General features: G+C 50.6%; 1 protein-coding gene across 4 annotated transcripts in view; it reads right to left on the bottom strand.

Moving 5' to 3' along the window:
- The window catches only part of LOC105496720 (NAD kinase), a 31,659-nt gene extending 12,159 nt beyond the window's left edge, over positions 1–19,500 (bottom strand). The window contains exons 1-2 of one of the 4 annotated variants that reach the window (XM_011767293.3): positions 19,348–19,500; positions 2,459–2,677 (exon numbers count right to left, since the gene is read on the bottom strand). In XM_011767293.3, coding sequence (XP_011765595.1) covers positions 2,459–2,637 — 179 coding nt within the window. In that variant the 5' untranslated portion in view covers positions 2,638–2,677; positions 19,348–19,500. Of the gene's footprint in view, positions 1–2,458; positions 2,678–7,918; positions 8,044–17,737; positions 17,921–18,204; positions 18,268–19,347 lie in introns of those variants that run through there. The other 3 variants (XM_011767295.2, XM_011767294.2, XM_071067899.1) reach the window with 3 other exon arrangements.
- Positions 19,501–19,764: the final 264 nt, after the last annotated feature.

Here is a 19,764-nt window from a genome sequence, read left to right as displayed (position 1 = left end):
TCCCATCACACACCCAGAAAACTCGCACACAGCCGGCCAAGCAACGGCCCAACAAAATCCTCAAGTCCCACCGCAGAAGCACAGCTTTCCGCTGCCTCGCAGGATCAGACAACCCCTGAAGAGCCGTTGTGCCACGAGGGCTGTTCCACAGCAGACACAGGCGTGGCCATCAGTGGTCACGGACTTGTTTACCTCGGCCTTTTAAAAATTGTAAAGTACAGGCCGGGCGCAGTGGCTCACGCCTGTAATCCCGGCACTTTGGGAGGCTGAGGCGGGCGGATCACGAGGGCAGGAGATCGAGACCATCCTGGGTAACACAGTGAAACCCCGTCTCTGCTAAAAATACAAAAAAAAATTAGCCAGGTGTGGTGGCGGCGCCTGTAGTCCCAGCTACTTCGGAGGCTGAGACAGAAGAATGGCGTGAACCCAGGAGGCAGAGCTTGCAGTGAGCCGAGATCGCGCCACTGTACTCCAGCCTGGACGATGAGCAAGACTCCGTCTCAAAAAAAAAAAAAAAGAAAAGAAAAAAAATTGTAAAGTACAGGCCGGGAGTGGTGGCTCACGCCTGTAATCCCAGCACTTTGGGAGGCCGAGGTGGGCGGATCACGAGGTCAGGAGATTGAGACCATCTTGGCTAACACGGTGAAACCCCGTCTCTACTAAAAATACAAAAACTTAGCCGTGCGAGGTGGTTCATGCCTGTAATCCCAGCACTTTGGGAGGCTGAGGCAGGAGGATGGCGTGAACCCGGGATGTGAAGCTTGCAGTGAGCCTTTGGGAGGCTGAGGCAGGAGGATCACTTGAACCCAAGAGGCGGAGCTTGCAGTGAGCCAAGATTACACCACTGCACTCCAGCCTGGGCGACAGAGCAAGACTCCACCTCAAAAAAAAAAAAAAAAAAAAAGTACATTACAAAATAAGAACTTTACTTACTTAGGAAATTAAGAGATTATTGTGGAAAACAATGTTTCCCGAGGTGGGTGTTGGGATTTAATGTTTGCTTCCCAAAGACAGGCTGTGCTTGGGCGTATTTGCCATCTCCTCCCCCACCTCACCCTAAAGGTGCCTGTCACCCACTACGGAGGCCACCTCTGACCCAGGGCTGCTGTCATCAGGTTCAGAATGAAACAGAAATGGTGCGTTACGCCAAAGAACCCACAGGGAAAAAGAAAAAGACCAAAGCAATGCTGTTCACGCAGTCACTGCGCTGGGTGGCCTGGAGGTACAGGACAATGACCCACTGACAAGAGGTATCCTGGTGACGCAGTGCCTGTGGGGCGAAGGCAGCCACCAGCCCTCGCAGCCTCCCGGCTCAGGCAGTGACTCTGTAGACAGAAAACGTGGGAGCAGCCTGTTTCCCCGTTGCTGCCACCAAGTGAGAGACGCTGCGGGCTCTCCCATCTCACCGAGTGAGACAGCGTGCTTTCTAAGACTCTCTTTCACCAAAAAGCCCCCTCGCATTTGATAGGTGTGATCCTTCTGTTAGGCAGCGTGGCTCTGGCAAGCTTCCACCTAAAACTCACCACATTTACTGTCACCAGAACCCAGAACAACGTCCCCAGGCACCATCACAGCTGCACTTGTGCGGCCACCGTCATGTGAAGCCCGGGGTGCTGTTGCTCAAGCAGCACTATGCAAGGGTGAGCACTGTGGGCACTCTGGGCACAGGAGGGAGACACTTGCCCAACATGTGAGAGGGCTGGGCCCGCCCAAGGCCACACTCACGACTCTGCCTCCACCAGCCCTGCGTCACCAGGCAGAGTCCCCCAGCCTTCGCCTCTCAAAACGAGCAAAGCCAAGAGGGATGTCCCCTCACACCCCAGTGACTTATGTGGAGCAAATGTTTCCAGGCCAGGCGCAGTGGCTCACATCTGTAATCCCAACACTTTGGGAGGCTGAGGCGGGCAGATCACCTGAGGTCAGGAGTTCAAGACCAGCCCGGCCAACATGGTGAAACCCTGTCTCTACAAAAATACAAAAATTAGCCAGGCGTGGTGGCAGGTACCTGTAATCCCAGCTACCCAGGAGGATGAGGCAGGAGAATCACTTGAACCCGGGAGGTGGAGGTTGCAGTGAGCCAAGATCGCACCACTGCACTGCAGCTTGGGGGACAGAGCGAGACTCCATCTCAAAAAGAAAAGTTTCCTCTCCAAGTTCGCTTCAGTCTAACATCAAGGGTCAGCATGGGTGCCTGTTGGATGGTTCTGTGCTGATACAGACAGACAAAGAAACACGGTGGTGCCCTGTGCCTGTGCTGGCATCTGGGAACGTGTGCCAGGCAGGTGTCCACGGGCCAGGCTCCCCCGTCAAGGGCACAGCTTCACCTGGGCAAGGACCCAGCTCCACCTTCCGGAGCCATCGACACAGACTACTCAGGAGAATTCTTTGTAATCGTTTTAAGAAAGAATATTATGAAATCAGACGAGGAAAAAACAGGAACCATCCTTCCTGGTTGTACCTGAACTCCTTGGTGCTCCCCAGGGCAGGCGAGGCAGACAGGCTGCGAGACTTGGCCCGGCCCCGGATGGGGTGGTTGTAACTCCAGGTCTCGTCGCCGTGGCAGGCCGAGCAGCAGTACGCAGCCGCGTCTGAGCTCAATTCCTTATTCATGGTCATTTTTTCTTGTTCCATTTCCATCGTCAGGAAATGAGAACTTCGGTCAGAAAAACACTGATGCCTTAATTTAATAAAATAAATAATGTAAATAAAGTAAATAAATATGTATGAAACAATAATAACTTACACATACATATGTTCCATTTCATCAAGGGGAAAAAATGGCTGAAGTCCAATTTACCAAAGTACTTTGAAAATAGACTGTTTCTATCCCAAAGATATTTAAGAACTACTCCAGGTTTTTGGCTGGGCGCCGTGGCTCATGCCTGTAATCCCAGCACTTTGGGAGATGGAGGCAGGCAGATCACTTGAGACCATGAGTTCGAAACCAGCATAGCCTGACCAATATAGTGAAAACCCATCTCCACTAAAAATACAAAAATTAGCTGAGCGCCTATAGTCCTAGCTACTCGGTAGGCTGAGGCAGGAGAATCGCTTGAACTCGGGAGGTGGCGGCGAGATCAATCCAGCCTGGGTGACTACAGCGAAACTTCGTCTCAAAAATTGTTTTGTAAAATAACATTAACAAAAATAATTGTTTTTAAAAAGAACAAAATAGAAAGTCACACTGTGTGGCCAGGTGTGGTGGCTCATGCCTGTAAGCCCAGCACTTTGGGAGGCTGGGGAGAGAGGGTCAGTTGAGGCCAGGGGTTGAAGACCACTCTGGGCAACACAGAACTCTTCTCTACCAAAAAAACATGAGCCAGGCATGGTGACCCATGAGAGAGACCCTGTCTCTAGAAAAGAAAGATGCTGGCCGGGTGCGGTGGCTCACGCCTGTAATCTCAGCATTTTGGGAGGCTGAGGCAGGCGGATCACCTGAGGTCGGGAGTTCGAGACCAGCCTGACCAACATGGAGAAATTCTGTCTCTACTAAAATTACAAAATTAGCTGGGCGTCGTTGCACATGCCTGTAATCCCAGCTACTTGGGAGGTTGAGGCAGGAGAATTGCTTGAACCCGGGAGGTAGAGGTTGTGGTGAGCTGAGATTGTGCCATTACACTCCAGCCTGGGCAACAAGAGTGAAAGAAACTCCGCCTCAAAAAAAAAAAAAAAAAAAAAAAAAGCTTTCTTGGAAACAATACAGCACATTAATAAGAGAGAGGAAGTGTACAATTTCAAATACCCTAGTCCAGAAAAGCTGACAAAATGGAACCAGCAGATATACTGTGAACTCCACGCCCTGCATTGTACATTCAGCACCAATGAAATATTTACCAAACTGACCAATATTAAGCCTCAAAGAAAACTACTGAGGACAGAAAACCTCATCTTTTTCCTTCTTTCTTTCTTTGTTTTTTTGAGACAGGATCCCACCTCAGCCTCCCAAGTAGCTGAGACTACAAGAGTACAGCACCACGTCCACTAATTTTTCTTCCTTTGGTAGGGTCTTGCCAATGTTGCCCAGGCTGGTCTTCAACTCCTGGACTCAAGTGATCCTCCCACCTCAGCCTCCCAACACAGTGCTAGGATTATAGGCATGAGCCACCATGCCTGGCCTAGAACCTCATCTTTTTTTTTTTTGAGACATAGTCTCACTCTGTCACCCACGCTGGAGTGCAATGGCGTGATCGCAGCTCACTACAACCTCTGCTTCCCGGGTTCAAGTGATTTTCCTATTTCAGCCTCCCTAGCAGCTGGGACTATAGGCATGTGCCACCACATCCAGCCAATTTTTTTCTATTTTTAGTAGAGACAGGGTTTCGCCATGTTGGCCAGGCTGGTCTAGAACTCTCGACCTCAAATGCTCTGTCCGCCTCAGACTCCCGTACAGGCGTAAGCAATCACGCCTAGCCTGGAACCTCATCTTCTGACCACAATATAATAAAACCAGGAAGAGATAAAAGTAGAAACAAAAAAAAGCCCTCAACCACTTGGAAGTTTCTGAACTTTCTCTTAAGCAACTCAGGGATCAAAGTGAAGATCGGACCCAACACCTGGAACATCCAGAAGGTCAGAGCAACATAAACAGCAGCCAGGGTCGGTTCAATCCCATCAAAGCTAGGTCACAACCCCTGGGAAGTCATGAACTGAGCACTCAATTCAATAAAGCTAGAAATAGAATAAAACAAGCTTCAGAAGAACAGAAGAGGGGCCATGCATGGAAACAATAAAAAATCACTCAATAGAGGCTAAACACATAAAATAAAGCCAAATATACCTTCTCATTAAAGAAGATAAATCTTTTTTTTTTTTTTTTTTTTTTTTGAGACAGAGTCTCGCTCTGTCGCCCAGGCTGGAGTGCAGTGGCCGGATCTCAGCTCACTGCAAGCTCCGCCTCCCGGGTTTACGCCATTCTCCTGCCTCAGCCTCCCAAGTAGCTGGGACTACAGGCGCCCGCCACCTCGCCCGGCTAGTTTTTTGTATTTTTAGTAGAGACGGGGTTTCACCGTGTTAGCCAGGATGGTCTCGATCTCCTGACCTTGTGATCCGCCCGTCTCGGCCTCCCAAAGTGCTGGGATTACAGGCTTGAGCCACCGCGCCCGGCCTAAAGAAGATAAATCTTAATAAACTCAGGACAAGGTAGATTCTGGCATTAAAAAGGATAAATGTGGCATTATGGACTGAATGTATCCTCCCCTAGTTTATTTGTTATTTTTATTTTGTAGAGACAGGATCTCTCTGTGTTGCCTAGACTGGTCTCAAACTCCTGGGCTCAGGTGATCCTCCTGCCTTGGCCTCCCAAAGTGCTTGGATTACAGGTGTGAACCACTGCACCCAGCAATCCCCCCAAATTCCTACATTGAAGCCCTAACTTCCAGTGTGGCTGAATATGGAGGTGGGCCTCTAAGAAAGGAGTTAAATGAGGTCAGCTGGGCACGGTGGCTCACACCTGTAATCCTAACACCGTGGGAGACTGAGGCGGGCAGATCATATGAGGTCAGTAGTTCGAGACCAGCCTGACCAACATGGTGAAACTCCGTCTCTAAAAAATACAAAAATTAGCTGGGAGTGGTAGCAGACGCTGTAATCCCAGCTACTTGGGAGGCTGAGGCAGGAAAAATGCTTGAACCCAGGAGGCAGAGCTTGCAGTGAGCTGAGATTGTGCCATTGCACTCCAACCTGTGCCACAAGAGCGAAACTCCATCTCAAAAAAAAAAAAAAAAAAGAAAAAATGAGGTCATAAGTGTGGGGTCTGATCAGATAGAATCAGCATCATTGTAAGAAGAGACACTAGGCCGGGCGCGGTGGCTCACGCCTGTAATCCCAGCACTTTGGGAGGCCGAAGCGGGCGGATCACGAGGTCAGGAGATCGAGACCATCCTGGCTAACACGGTGAAACCCCGTCTCTACTAAAAATACAAAAAATTAGCTGGGCGAGGTGGCGGGCGCCTGTAGTCCCAGCTACTCAGGAGACTGAGGACGGAGAATGGCGGGAACCCAGAAGGCGAAGCTTGCAGTGAGCCGAGATCGCGCCACTGCGCTCCAGCCTGGGCGACAGAGCGAGACTCCGTCTCAAAAAAAAAAAAAAAAAAAAAAAAGAGACACCAGGGTAGGCATGGTGGCTCACTCCTGTAATCCCAGGGCTTTGGGAGGCTGAGGTAAGAGGATCACTTGAGGCCAGGAGTTCAGGAACAGCCTGGGCAACATAGCAAGATTCTGCTTCTACAAAAAAAAAAAAAAAAAAAAACCAACAACAACAACAACAAAAAGAGTTGGACAGAGTGGTGCATGCCTGTAGTCCCAGGTACCTGGAGGCCAAGGCAAGAGGATCACTTGAGACCAGGAGTTTGAGGTTGTAGTGAACTGTGATTGTGCTGCTGCACTCCAGCCTAGGCAATAGAGACCCTGTCTCAAATACAAAACAAAACAAAACAAAAAAAAAACAAAACATCGGAAGCGTTCTCTCCGCACCTCTGTTCCCACCCTCACTGGACACAAAAGTAACGCCAGAGAAGACGGCCATTACAGTGAGAAAGAAGAGTTCTCACGATGAACCAAATTATCTGGGACCCCGACCTTGGACACTCGGCCTCCAAAGCTGTGAGAACAAACGTTTCTGTTGTTTCTGCGCCCCCTGCCCCATGCCTGTGGCGCTTTGCTACAGTAGCCTAAATAAAACAACTAAAATATGTGAGATGATGGCAAGGTGGGCAGAAGGAAAGTTCAGACGGACAAGACTGTGGGCCCTATGCTAAGGTCAAAGTCAAGGGGTTCTCTGAATACCCAAAAAGCTGGTTAGCACTCTGGCTGCATTTTACAATCACCTTAGAGTTTCCAACAAAACCAATTCCTATGTGCCCTCTAGGCTGAAGGATGAGAACCTCAAGGCACAGCCCAGGCACTGGCACTTTAAAGAGCTCCCTGGAGGATTCCAATGTATAGCGAGAATTGACAGCACTGCTCCAGTGGGTCAGTATCTTCCCAGCTTAAGACATACCAGGCTGGGTGTGGTGGCTCACGCCTGTAATCCCAGCGCTTAGGGAGGCCAAGGTGGGCGGATCACTTCAGGCCAGGAGTTCAAGACCAGCCTGGCCAACATGATGAAAAACCCTGTCTCTATTAAAAATACAGGCTGGGCTGGGCACGATGGCTCACGCCTGTAATCCCAGCACTTTGGGAGGCCGAGGTGGGCAGATCACGAGGTCAGGAGATCAAGACCATCCTGGCTACACGGTGAAACCCCGTCTCTACTAAAAAAAATTTGCTGGGCGAGGTGGCGGGCGCCTATAGTCCCAGCTACTCGAGAGGCTGAGGCAGGAGAATGGCATGAATCCGGGAGGCAGAGCTTGCAGTGAGCCAAGATCATGCCACTGCACTCCAGCCTGGGCGACAGAGCAAACTCCATCTCAAAAAAAAAAAAAAAAAATGCAGGCTGGGTGCGATGGTTCAAGCTGGTAATCCCAGCACTTTGGGAGGCCGAGGTGGGTGGATCACCTGAGGTCAGGTGTTTGTGATCAGCCTGGCCAACAAGGCGAAACCCTGTCTCTACTAAAAATACAAAGGTAGCTGGGCGCAGTGGCAGGCGCCTGTAAATCCCAGCTACTCGGGAGGCTAAGGCAGGAGAATTGCTTGAACCCAGGAGGCAGAAGTTGCAGTTAGCCATGATTGCACCAGCCTGGAGACAGAGCAAGACTCTGTCTCAAAAAAAGAAAAAAAAAAAAAATTAGCCGGGTGTAGCGGCGTGTGCCTGTAATTCCAGCTGCTGGAGAGGGTGAGGCATGAGAATTCCTTGAAGTTGGGAGACGGAGGTTGCAGTGAGCTGAGATCGTGCCACTGCACTCTAGCCTGGGTGACAGAGCAAGACTCCATCTCAAATGGGAAAATAAAAAAGAAAAAGAAAAAAAAAAAAAAGACATACCAGTGTTTAGGTCGGACGCCGTGGCTCACGCCTGTAATCCCAGCACTTTGGGAGGCCAAGGCGGGCGGATCACGAGGTCAGGAGATCGAGACCATCCTAGCTAACACGGTGAAACTCCGTCTCTACTAAAAATACAAAAAATTAGCCACGAGTGGTTGCAGGCGCCTGTAGTCCCAGCTACTTGGGAGGCTGAGGCAGGAGAATGGCGTGAACCCAGGAGGTGGAGCTTGCAGTTAGCTGAGATTGTGCCACTGCACTCCAGCCTGGGCGACAGCGCGAGACTCTGCCTAAAAAAAAAAAAAAAAAGACATACCAGTGTTTCATCCAAATACTTGAAAAATTCGGCCAGACATGGTGGTTCACACCTGTAATCCCAGCACTTTGGGAGGCCGAGGTGGGTGGATCATTTGAGGTCAGGAGATTAAGACCAGAAATACAAAAAAATGGCCGGGAACGGTGGCTCTTGCCTGTAATCCCAGCACTCAAAAAAACAAAAACAAAAACAGAAACAAAAAAATTAGCCCAGAGTGGTGGTAGGAACCTTAATTCCAGCTATGCAGGAGGCTGAGGTAAGAGAACAGGAGAACTGCTTGAACCCGCGAGGCAGAGGGTGCAGTGAGCTGAGATTGCACCACTCACTCCAGCCTGGGTGACAGAGTGAGACTCTGCCTCAATTAAAAAAAAAAAAAAAAACTATGACAAATTCAATGAAAACCAGAACCTACAAAAACACATCTGGTATAATTACTCCTATTCAGGACTATACTAGAGGCCACAGCCAGTGCAATAACATAAGAAAAAAGTAAAAGGTACAGTGACAGAAAAGGTTTGGCATAGAAAGTAGGTCTGTTAAACAAAGTAAGAAAAGGAACAAGTGAAGTTGTACTTGCAGATGACATGACATTTCTATGTAGAAAAACATAAATAAGTGAGTTTATTAGCAAGGTTTCAGGAGGCAATTTCAATACACAAAAATCAATTGTATTTCTATATACTAGCAACAGACAACAGGAAATTGAGACCATCCTGGCTAACACGGTGAAACTCTGTGTCTACTAAAAATACAAAAATTTAGCCAGGCTTGGTGGCGGGTGCCTGTAGTCCCAGTTACTTGGGAGACTGAGGCAGGAGAATGGCGTGAACCCGGGAGGTGGAGGTTGCAGTGAGCAGAGAACCCACAACTGCACCTCAGCCTGGATGACAGAGCAAGACTCTCTTTCAAAAAAAAATAAATAAATAACACTATAATTTATGGCCGGGTGTGGTGACTCACGCCTGTAATTCCAACACTTTGGGAGGCCGAAGTGGGTGGATCATCTGAGGTCAGGAGTTTGTGATTAGCCTGACCAACATGATGAAACCTCATCTCTACTAAATATAAAAAATTAGGCCTGGCCGGGCGCGGTGGCTCAAGCCTGTAATCCCAGCACTTTGGGAGGCCGAGATGGGCGGATCACAAGGTCAGGAGATCGAGACCATCCTGGCTAACATGGTGAAACCCCGTCTCTACTAAAAATACAAAAAACTAGCCGGGCGAGGTGGCGGGCGCCTGTAGTCCCAGCTACTCGGGAGGCTGAGGCAGGAGAAAGGCGTAAACCCGGGAAGCGGAGCTTGCAGTGAGCTGAGATCCAGCCACTGCACTCCAGCCTGGGCGACAGAGCGAGACTCCGTCTCAAAAAAAAAAAAAAAAAAAAAAAAAAATTAGGCCAGGCACAGTGGCTCACGCCTGTAATCCCAGCACTTTGGGAGGCCGAGGCAGGCGGATCACGAGGTCAGGAGATCGAGACCATCCTGGCTAACATGGTGAAACCCTGTCTCTACCAAAACCACAAAAAATTAGCCGGGCGTGGTGGCGGTACCTGTGGTCCCAGCTACTCGGAAGGTTGAGGCAGGAGAATGGTGTGAACCCAGGAGGCAGAGCTTGCAGTGAGCTGAGATCGCGCCACTGCACTCCAGCCTGGGTGAGAGCGAGACTCCGTCTCAAAAAAAAAAAAAAAATTAGGTAGGCATGGTGGCACACACCTGTAATCCCAGCTATCTGGGAGGCTGGGGCAGGAGAATCACTTGAACCTGAGAGGTGGAGGTTGCAGTGAGCTGCGATTGCACTGCAGCCCTGGTAACAAGAGTGAAATTTTGTCTTTAAAAAAATAAATGATTTATAATATCATTAAAAATATAAAATATGTAGGGATATATTTGACAAAAGACATGTAAGAACTGCATACTGAAAACTACAATATACTGCTGACAGAGATCAAAGGAAATCTAAATAAATGGAGAGACATACCATGTTCATGGATTGGAGGACTCAATATTAAGATCTTAGATCTCGGCCGGGCGTGGTGGCTCAAGCCTGTAATCCCAGCACTTTGGGAGGCTGAGACGGGCGGATCACGAGGTCAGGAGATCGAGACCATCCTGGCTAACACGGTGAAACCCCGCCTCTATAAAAAATACAAAAAACTAGCCGGGCAAGGTGGCGGGCGCCTGTAGTTCCAGCTACTCGGGAGGCTGAGAAAGGAGAATGGCGTGAACTCGGGAGGCGGAGCTTGCAGTGAGCTGAGATCCGGCCACTGCACTCCAGCCTGGGCGACAGAGCGAGACTCCGTCTCAAAAAAAAAAAAAAAAAAAAAAAGATCTTAGATCTCATCAAATTGATCTACAAATGTTATCCAAACAGAACCATCAAAATCCAAGCAGGATTTCTAAAGGAAAGGACAAGCTGATCAAATTCACATAAAAATGTAAAGTATCTAGACCAGCTAAAAAAACTGAACAAGAACAAACATGGACGGCTAAGTTCACGACTTGTTGAAAAACTATGGGAACCTGACAGCGTGGTAGTGTCAAAACGGACATACACATCAAGGAAACAGGACAGCCAGCCCAGAGGCAGACGCCACAGACCCCCATACACATGCAGTCAATGGATTTTTGACAGGTGCTGAGGTGATTCAACATGGGGGAGGATAATCTTTTCACCCAATAGTTCTCAGCAACTGGACAGCCATGTCTAAAAGAATGAAGCCCAACCACTTCCTCATACTAAATACAAATATTAACTCAAAATGGATTATAGACCTAAATGTGAGGACTAAAACTACAAAACTTTTTAGAAGAAAGCATTGGAATTTTTTTTCTTTTTCTTTTTTTTTGGAGACAGTCTCACACTATTGCCCGGGCTGGAGTGCAAAGGCATAATCTCAGCTCAATGCAACCTCCGCCTCCTGGGTTCAGGTGATTCTCCAGCCTCAGCCTCCCGAGCAGCTGGGATTACAGGCGTCCGCCACCATGCCTGGCTTATGCTTTGTAATTTTCAGTAGAGACGGGGTTAACTCCTGACCCTGTGATCTGCCCACCTCGGCCTTCCAAAGTTCTAGGATTATAGGCGTGAGCCACCATGCCTGGCTTTTTTCTTTCTTTTTTTTTGTGAGACAGGATCTCCCACTGTTGCCCAGGCTGGAGTACAGTGGTGTGATCTCAGCTCACTGCAGCCTCAACCTCCCAGGCTCAAGCAATCCTCTCACTTCAGCCTCCCAAGTAGCTGGGATTACAGGCATGCACCACCACACCTAGCTAATTTTTTTTGTTTTTTGTTTTTTTGGGGTGGAGATGGGGTCTCCTTATGTTGTACAGGCTGGTTTTGAACTCCTGGGCTCAAGTGATCCTCCCACCTTGGCCTTCCAAAGTGTTGGGATTACAGGCGTGAGCGACCGCACCCAGCTGGAAAAAGTCTTAGTGGTGTTTAAAATCTTTTATACTTAATGGAACACTGATCTTTTTTTTTCTGTTTTAGGCAGGGTCTTACTCTGTCTCCAGGCTGGAGAACAGGGGTGCAATCATGGCTCACTGGAGCCTCTACCTACTGGGCTCAATCCCCCACCTCAGCCTCCTGAGTACCTGGGACTACAAGCATGTGCCACCATGCCTGACTAATTTTTGTATTTTTTTGTAGAGATGAAGTTTTGCCATGCTGCCCAGGCTGACCTCGAACTCCTGGGTTCAAGCAATCTCTCCACCTCAGCATCCTAAAGTGCTTGGATTACAGGCGAGAGCTTGGATTACAGGCGAGAGCCACTGTGCCTAGCCAAAACACTGTTCAGAAAATTAAAATACAGCTGGGTGTGGTGGCTCATGCCTGTAATCCCAGCACTTTGGGAGGCCGAGGCAGGAGGATCGCTTGAGTTCTGGAGTTCAAGACCAGTTCTGGGTCTTGCTAGTGGTGGTGGTTATATAATTAATTTATGAGGTAACACTGCATAGAGCCACACACATATACACACATGTAAAACTGGTGAAACTTGAATAAGGTCTACAGTTCAGTTAGCAGTATTTCAATTCCCTGGTTTTAATATTGTACTATGGAGGTGTATGGAGGTGTAAGATGTTAACACAAGGGCCAGCATGGTGGCTCAGGCCTGTAATCCCAGCACTTTGGGAGGCTGACGCAGGATGATCACCTGAGGTTGTGAGTTTGAGACCAGCCTGACCAACATGCAGAAATCCCATCTCTACTAAAAATACAAAAAATTAGCCTGGCTTGGTGGCGGGCCCCTGTAATCCCAGCTACTCGGGAGGCTGAGGCAGGAGAATCACTTGAACTTGGGAGGTGGAGGTTGCAGCGAGCCGAGATCAGATCATGCCATTGCACTCCAGCCTGGGCAACAAGAGCCAAACTCCGTCTTAAAAAAAAAAAAAAAAAAAAGATGTTAACAGAGAGGGAGCTGGTGAAGGGCACAGGTGTCTCTCTGTCCTATTTTTACAACTTCCCGTGAACTAGTCTATGATTATTTCTTTTTCTTTTTTTCCCCCAGACGAAATCTCGCTCTTGTCACCCAGGTTGGAGTGCAGTGGCACAATCTCAGCTCACTGGGAACCTCCGCCTCCAGGGTTCAAGCACTTCTCCTGCCTCAGCCTCCCGTGTAGCTGGGATTATAGGTGCCTGCCACCACACCTGGCTAATTTTGGTATTTTAAGTAGAGATGGGGTTTCACCACATTGGCCGGACTGGTCTCGAACTCCCGACCTCAGGTGATTCGCCCACCTTGGCCTTCCAAAGTGCTGGGATTACAGGCGTGAGCCACTGCACCCAGCAGATTATTTCAAAATAAACAGTTAATAAAGGTCAGGCACAGTGGCTCACATCTGTAATCCCAGCACTTTCAGAGGCCGAAGCAGGGGTATCACTTGAAGTCAGGAGTTGGAGACCAGCCTGGGCAACACAGCAAGATGTTTTAATATACAAAAATATTAATAAAAAAAATCATTCAAAATTACAAAATGTTAAAAAATGTATTCTTATTACTGCTACATTACCTAGAAGCTCTACTTTGTGTGTGTTTGTATGTGTGTGTGTGTGTGTGAGAGAGAGACAGAGACAGAGACAGAGAGAGAGAGAGACAGACTGAGAGACTGAGACTGAGAGGCAGGGTCTTGGAGTGTAGTGGTGCAATTACAGCTTACTGCAGCCTCAATCTCCCAGGCTCAAGGGATCCTCCCACGTAGCTAAGACTACAGGCATGTGCCACTACGTCTGGCTAATTTTTAAAATTTTTGTAGAGACAAGGTCTTGTTACATCGAACGGGCTGATCTTGAACTCCTGGGCTCTGGTGATCCTCCTGCATTGACCTCCCAAAGCACTGGGATTACAGGCATAAGCCACTGCACCCAGCCGAGAAGCTCTGTTCATATTTATTTGCGAAGATCAATTTGATGACTAAGCAGTAAGATAATTTATAAAATAATATTAAAACCAACTTTAAACAATTATCTTCACTTATGTATGTGTGTGTGTATATATATACGCACATATATATACACACACACACACATATTTAATAGGCATCTCCAATACCATAACCAGTTTTGTTTTGTTTTTTTTTTTTTTTTTGGAGATAGAGCTTCACTGATGTTGTCCAGGCTGGAGAGCAGCGGTGTGATCTCCGCTCACTGCAAACTCTGCCTCCCAGGTTCTCCTGCCTCAGCCTCCCGAGTAGCTGGGACTACAGGCGCGCGCCACCACTCCCAGCTAATTTCGTATTTTTTAGTGGAGACCTGCCTCTTAATTCTTCAACATGGAGGGGTTTCTCCATGTTGGTCAGGCTGGTCTCAAACTCCCGACCTCAGATGATCCACCTGCCTTGGCCTCCCAAAGTGCTGGGATTACAGGCGTGAGCCACTGGGCCCAACCACCAGTGTATTTTTTGACAACAGCGAATCAGGACTGACATTTAATTCGTTTGTTTGAGATGTTAATGGTTTTAAAAGGACACATGATGCTAGCTGCACCAAAATGCATTCAAATTCCTCATAGCATGAATCTAATTTTAAAAAACCTTTGTAGGGCGGGCACGGTGGCTCACGACTGTGATCCCAGCACTTTGGGAGGCCGAGGAGGGCAGATCATGAGGCCAGGAGTTCAATAACAGCCTGGCCAAGATGGTGAAACCCCGTCTCTACTAAAAATACAAAAAAATTAGCTGGGCGCGGTGGCAGGCACCTATAATCCCAGCTACTCAGGAGGCTGAGGCAGGAGAATCGCTTGAACTCAGGCGGCAGAGGTTGCAGTGAGCCGAGATCATGCCACTGCCCTCCAGCCTGGGTGACAGAGTGAGACCCCACCTCAGGAAAAAAAAAAAAAAAAAAAAAAACAAAAAACCTCTGTATTAGGAAGTTTTATTAGAAAACAGTACTAGAGCACAATAAGAAAATATTCATAACGAACTTACACAAAGTGGCAAGGAAAACATTAAGATGCCAACAAATAAATGTGCAAAGAACATGAACAAAAGTCACACACACACACACAAATACAAACATAATATGCATGAGTTCGTTCCCATGTAAGAACTCAATCAATATTTGTTGAAACACTAAATGAAAAAGGAAAATTTATTTAGTAACAGAAATGCAGAAACACTCAACCTCAGTTAACCCTGAGTTGGAAAAAACTTACTGCCCACTAAATTACCCATCTCATCTCCCCCCAGTAAATAATGCCCAGTGCTGGCATGCACACTGGCAGTATATAAATTGAGAAAGACTTTCTGGAAAGCGCTACAGCCATGTGACCACAGGGCTTGACCCTGTGACCTCATTAAACCTAAGCAGATTACAGGTCTGAAGGGGGCTTTCTTTAGATGTGGCTCCACCCACTCAGGAGATAAAGAAAACAGGGGTCTGTGCAGTTCTGAATGGTGAGGCCAGGCACCACCCCACGTCTCCAGTTGCACAACGTTTGCGTGGCATCCTCACATCCCACCTGGCTCTATTTCGCCTTTTCTCTGAACACTTTTCACCATCTGCCTGAAGAACACACATTTTATTCACTTCCCCATTCCCATGCCTGAACCTTTCCAACTGTGGGCCAGGAAAGACTGCAAATGATAAGCCACCAGCACAGAGAGTAGAAATGAAACCTGGGGTTACGAGCTAAAGCATTACTGACATCCGCTTGTCCAGAACGGTTGAAGCCGGGCGGTGACTGTCAACAGGTATATATGGACTAGAAAGTGGAGCTGCTGGAGAAGGCCCTGCACCTTCCTGCCAGGACACGGCCTCCCCGCAGGTGCTGGGCTTGTGTGCTCAACGATCCCTCTTGCTGTTATCCTAACACACCTGCAGACTGGAGGTAATCCAGATGCAGGGCCGTCAACTCCCACAAACATCCACCTGCCTCTTAATTCTCCAAGTGAGACCTACATTTCCTCAAGTGGGAAGCTCAATACAATGAACTATTGTTTTCTGTTTTCATCACAAGCGCCACTTTCCCTCTATTTGCTCACCGCCTCCACTTCACAAGAACTGCTCTTGACTTGGCTAACTTTCTGGGACACCCTCACTATGAGCATTTACGAATCAAACAGGATTTTGTGCTCGCCTGGAAATCTAACTGCTTACAGCAGTTGTTTCAGGAAGAAAATGCTGGTTTGGAACCAAGCAGCAGGCTGCCAACTGACTCAAGCAACATAAACCCATCTCTGAATTCAAAGAAAACAAACAAAAAGACTGGTCAAAGTGAGGCCGGGCATAGTGGCTCACACCTGTAATCCTGGCACTTTGGGGGGCCGAGGTGGGCGGATCATGAGGTCAGGAATTCCAGACCAGCCTGGCCAACACAGTGAAACCCCGTCTCTACTAAAAATACAAAAATCAGCTGGGCATGGTGGTGGGCGCCTATAATCCCAGCTACTTGGGAGGCTGAGGCAGCAGAATCGCTTGAACCCGGGAGGTGGAGGCTGCAGTGAGCCGAGATTGTGCCACTGCACTCCAGCCTGGGTGACAGAGCTAGACTCCGTCTGGAAAAAAAAACAAAACACAAAACTACTGGTCAAAGTGGCTCACCTCTGTAAGATCAGCACTTTGGGAAGTGGAGGCAGAAGGATATCTTGAGGCCAGGAGTTTGAGACCAGCCTGGACAACACAGTGAGACTCTATCTCTACAAAAATTGTATAAATCAGCTAGGTGTGGTGGTGCAGGCCTGTAATCCCAGCTACTCAGGAGGCTGAGGTGGGAGGATCAATTGAGCCCAGGAATTTGAGGTTACAGTGAGCTATAATCATGCCACTATAAACACGCCTGGGGGACACAGTGAGGCCCTGTTTCTAACACACACACACACATATACACACAGAAACACCTCGAGGGGACACCTCCAAATGATGAAGCTATTTTGTTGGGTACTGCGGTGGCACCTGTGATTCTTCAAGTAGCTTCGAACCAGCGTGCTAACGCCATGAAGTGGCTGCAAAAGTCCCCGTGAAGCCATTGCTGAGAACAAACAGGCCATACACGGAAGTTCCAAGCGGGCAAGAAATTTCCAGAGGCTTGGGAGGACAATGTTCAAGGGAATTTCAGTACTTGAAGGGAATTATCTAACAAGATGTTAAAGTAACTTACTTCTTAGACCAGATGACATAAGAAGGGGAAAAATAAAACTTATTAAGGCAAACATGCCAGTTTCAGGCCAACTAAGGCGGTCAGAGAGACGTGGAACACAGGAAGAGTTTTGAAATGTATTCCCGTCAAGAGCCAAGAATAATGAACTTTTGAATGTAAAACTTAGTGTGTTCCAAACAAGAAAGGAAAAATAACTTGTTACTCAGAATTGAAGCCAAAAGGAATTCCATTGCTTCGGGAGGAGGAATGGGAGGGCTGGGGTGGTCCTTGGCCTGGGAAGGAAAACTCCACCAGGCCTTGGGAGCTGGGCACGCCCTGTTCCCACAATTAAGAAAGAAAACGATGACCTAGAGCTCAAGGCCGGTGCTGCCATCTGGGCTACTGGACGGCAGCCGCCTGTAGGAACATCACCATAGACTACTGGAATTTTCTGGCAAGTACTGGGCACTAAATCAAAGATGTGTTTATTTAGAGAATCCCACGCCAATACTGCTGTATAGAACCCTTTATTCCTACTTTCCCACTAGGTGTGGGCCCCTCTAAGCTTTCACGAGTCAAAGACCCCTCCTGCTTGCTGAAACCACTCACGGAAGGCGGACACCGAGGGCCTGGCCGCCCACGCAGCGGCGACCGACGAGCGCGGTCCGGGCTGGACGGCCCCACCTTCTCCGCCCGGGAGAGCCAGGCCGGACAGCGGCCTCCCTCAGACCCGTCCCCAAGGCCGAGCCTCGCCCTGGGCCGTGCTGGCGCCCCGTTCAGGACCGAGCGGCGGCCCGGCAGCGCTTCCACGGCGTCCTCCGCAGGCCAGATGGGCAGGGCCGGCCCGGTGTCTCCCCGCCCGGCCGCGCGCTCCCGGGCAGCGATGACCCCAGGCGGCGGGCGACCCCAGGCGGACGGCGGGCCGGGGCTGCTCACTCACCGTTCGCCGCCGCGGGCGCCTGCGGGGGCGTCTACATGCCGGACCGAACCCGCAGGCCCCGCCGCCCCGCCGCCGCCTGCCGTCGCTACCTGGCCCCGGGCGCCCCGGCCGCCCGTTGCCCCATGGCCGCCCGGACCCCGGCGCCGGCGCCGCCGACCAGCAACGCGGGCCGCGCCCGCCCAGTGCGCAGGCGCACCCTCCACGCACGCGCCCTGCCGCGCCGCCGCTCACGTGGGTCGTCTCGCGGGTCCGCCCGGTCCCACTCGCGCCGGGATACCCCGCGCGGGCGGGAGGCGGCGGACGTGGCGGGGAAGGGGCGGGCGGCGGGGAGGAGGGGCGAACCGCGGTGGAGAGCGGTGGCCCGGGAGCGGAGGCGGGCAGCGGGGACCGAGGCGGGCGTCCGCGACTCGGGCAGGCAGGGGTCTGCGCCCCGAGGAGGGCGGCCCGCGGCTCCCGTCCCCACTCACCTGCCGCGTCCGGAGGGCGCCTCCCGGTTCGCCCGCCACGTCTACGCCTAGGCTCCCCCGACCCCAGCCTAGGCTTCTGACCCCAGCCCTTGGCCGGCGTCCCGCCCCCACTCACCGCCACCGCGGGCAGGACTTCCCGGACCACGTGGGCCGGCTCAGGGGAGCGCAGGTGCCCCGCGAGAGCCGGCCCCGCCCGCCGCTGATTCCCTAATTACCGGGCTGTGACACGGTGTGGACCGAGCCGGATTTGGGGACCGAGCCGGATTTGGGGACCGAATCTTGGAGCAGCTGCGGCAGCGCTGCGCTCCCTCGGGGCTGTCCGTCGAGGCGGGGAGGGCGGCCCTGCGCCTGGGGGAATCGCGCTTGGCCTCACGCCCACCTCTAGCGGCCGGGTGCGCCTTGCACGCCCACCACCGGCCTCGGGTCTGCGCCTGGGATCCCAAGGTTGGCAGTGCAGGGAGGCCCTGGTGGCCCGGGGTTCCTCGAGGGGTCCGGGAAGTGGTGTTTTTCGCACCCCACAGGCTGGAGGACCCCGGGAGTTGGGGGAGGTGGCCGAAGCCACAGGAGCGGACTTCGTAGTGTTTGTTGGAACCGCGGGCCCCACCCAGCCCGCACTTGCTGATCTGGTGGCTGCGCATCAGCGCCTTCAGGCCTCAGATATCCCAACAATGTGCCGTGCGCCCAGTTCTCACTCAGCTCTGGAGTCACTGTCAGTAAACTGGCAATACACGACCAGCTGCTCTAACCTGCCGGCCCCCCTTTTGTTTTTCTGAGATAGGGTCTCATTCCGTCCCCCAGGCCGGAGTCCAGTGGGACTCACGGCTCACTGCAGCCTTGACCTCCCAGGTGCAAGCGATCCTCCCACCTCAGCTTCCCTAGTAGTTGGGACTACAGGTAGGTCCCGCCACACTCGGCCATTTTTTTTTTTTGTGGATGTGAGGTTTTGCCATTTTGCCCAGGCTGGGTCTCAAACTTCACCTGCCTCGGCCTCCCAAAGTACTAGGATTATAGGCGTAAGCCACTGCACCTGGCCCAGCCATTGTTTTCTGAGGTTCAGTCCCTGTTTATATTCCTATGTGGATCACCTGACCCAGGGTCGGTGTGGACCTGAGTCCCCTGCAGCCCTTCCCCACACCCGCATACCTGCTCTCTGGTCAGGACTCCTGGGACCTGAATCCAGAGACCCGAAACACGGCCTGGCCGAGTCTTCCTGGAAAACACAGCTCTTCTGTCCAGTACCACAGTGAAGTACAGGGCACCAAGGGCGACTGGAAAGGGAAGCAAGGATCATGGGAACTTGGGGGATTTCTTAAGCTCTGTAACTTCTCCCCGGGTTATTTTGCAAACCCAACTGTTTTGAAGTGACCACCAGCCACACCCACAGAAGCGGCCTTGAGCTGCCCAGTTCTTTTTCTTTAGGGGGAAGAGGGGGGTGGATAAGATCATTAACATAACAATGCTTGAGCTGAGTTTTTGGATATGATCATTAGCATAATAATGCTTGATCTAGATGGCACACACACAAGCCAGGCACTGAGCCAGGCCTCGGTAGAATCTTCT

This window comes from Macaca nemestrina, chromosome 1 (assembly GCF_043159975.1).
Source record: "Macaca nemestrina isolate mMacNem1 chromosome 1, mMacNem.hap1, whole genome shotgun sequence".
In the NCBI taxonomy this organism is placed as follows: domain Eukaryota; kingdom Metazoa; phylum Chordata; class Mammalia; order Primates; family Cercopithecidae; genus Macaca; species Macaca nemestrina.
This window is presented reverse-complemented; position numbering and strand designations above follow the sequence as displayed.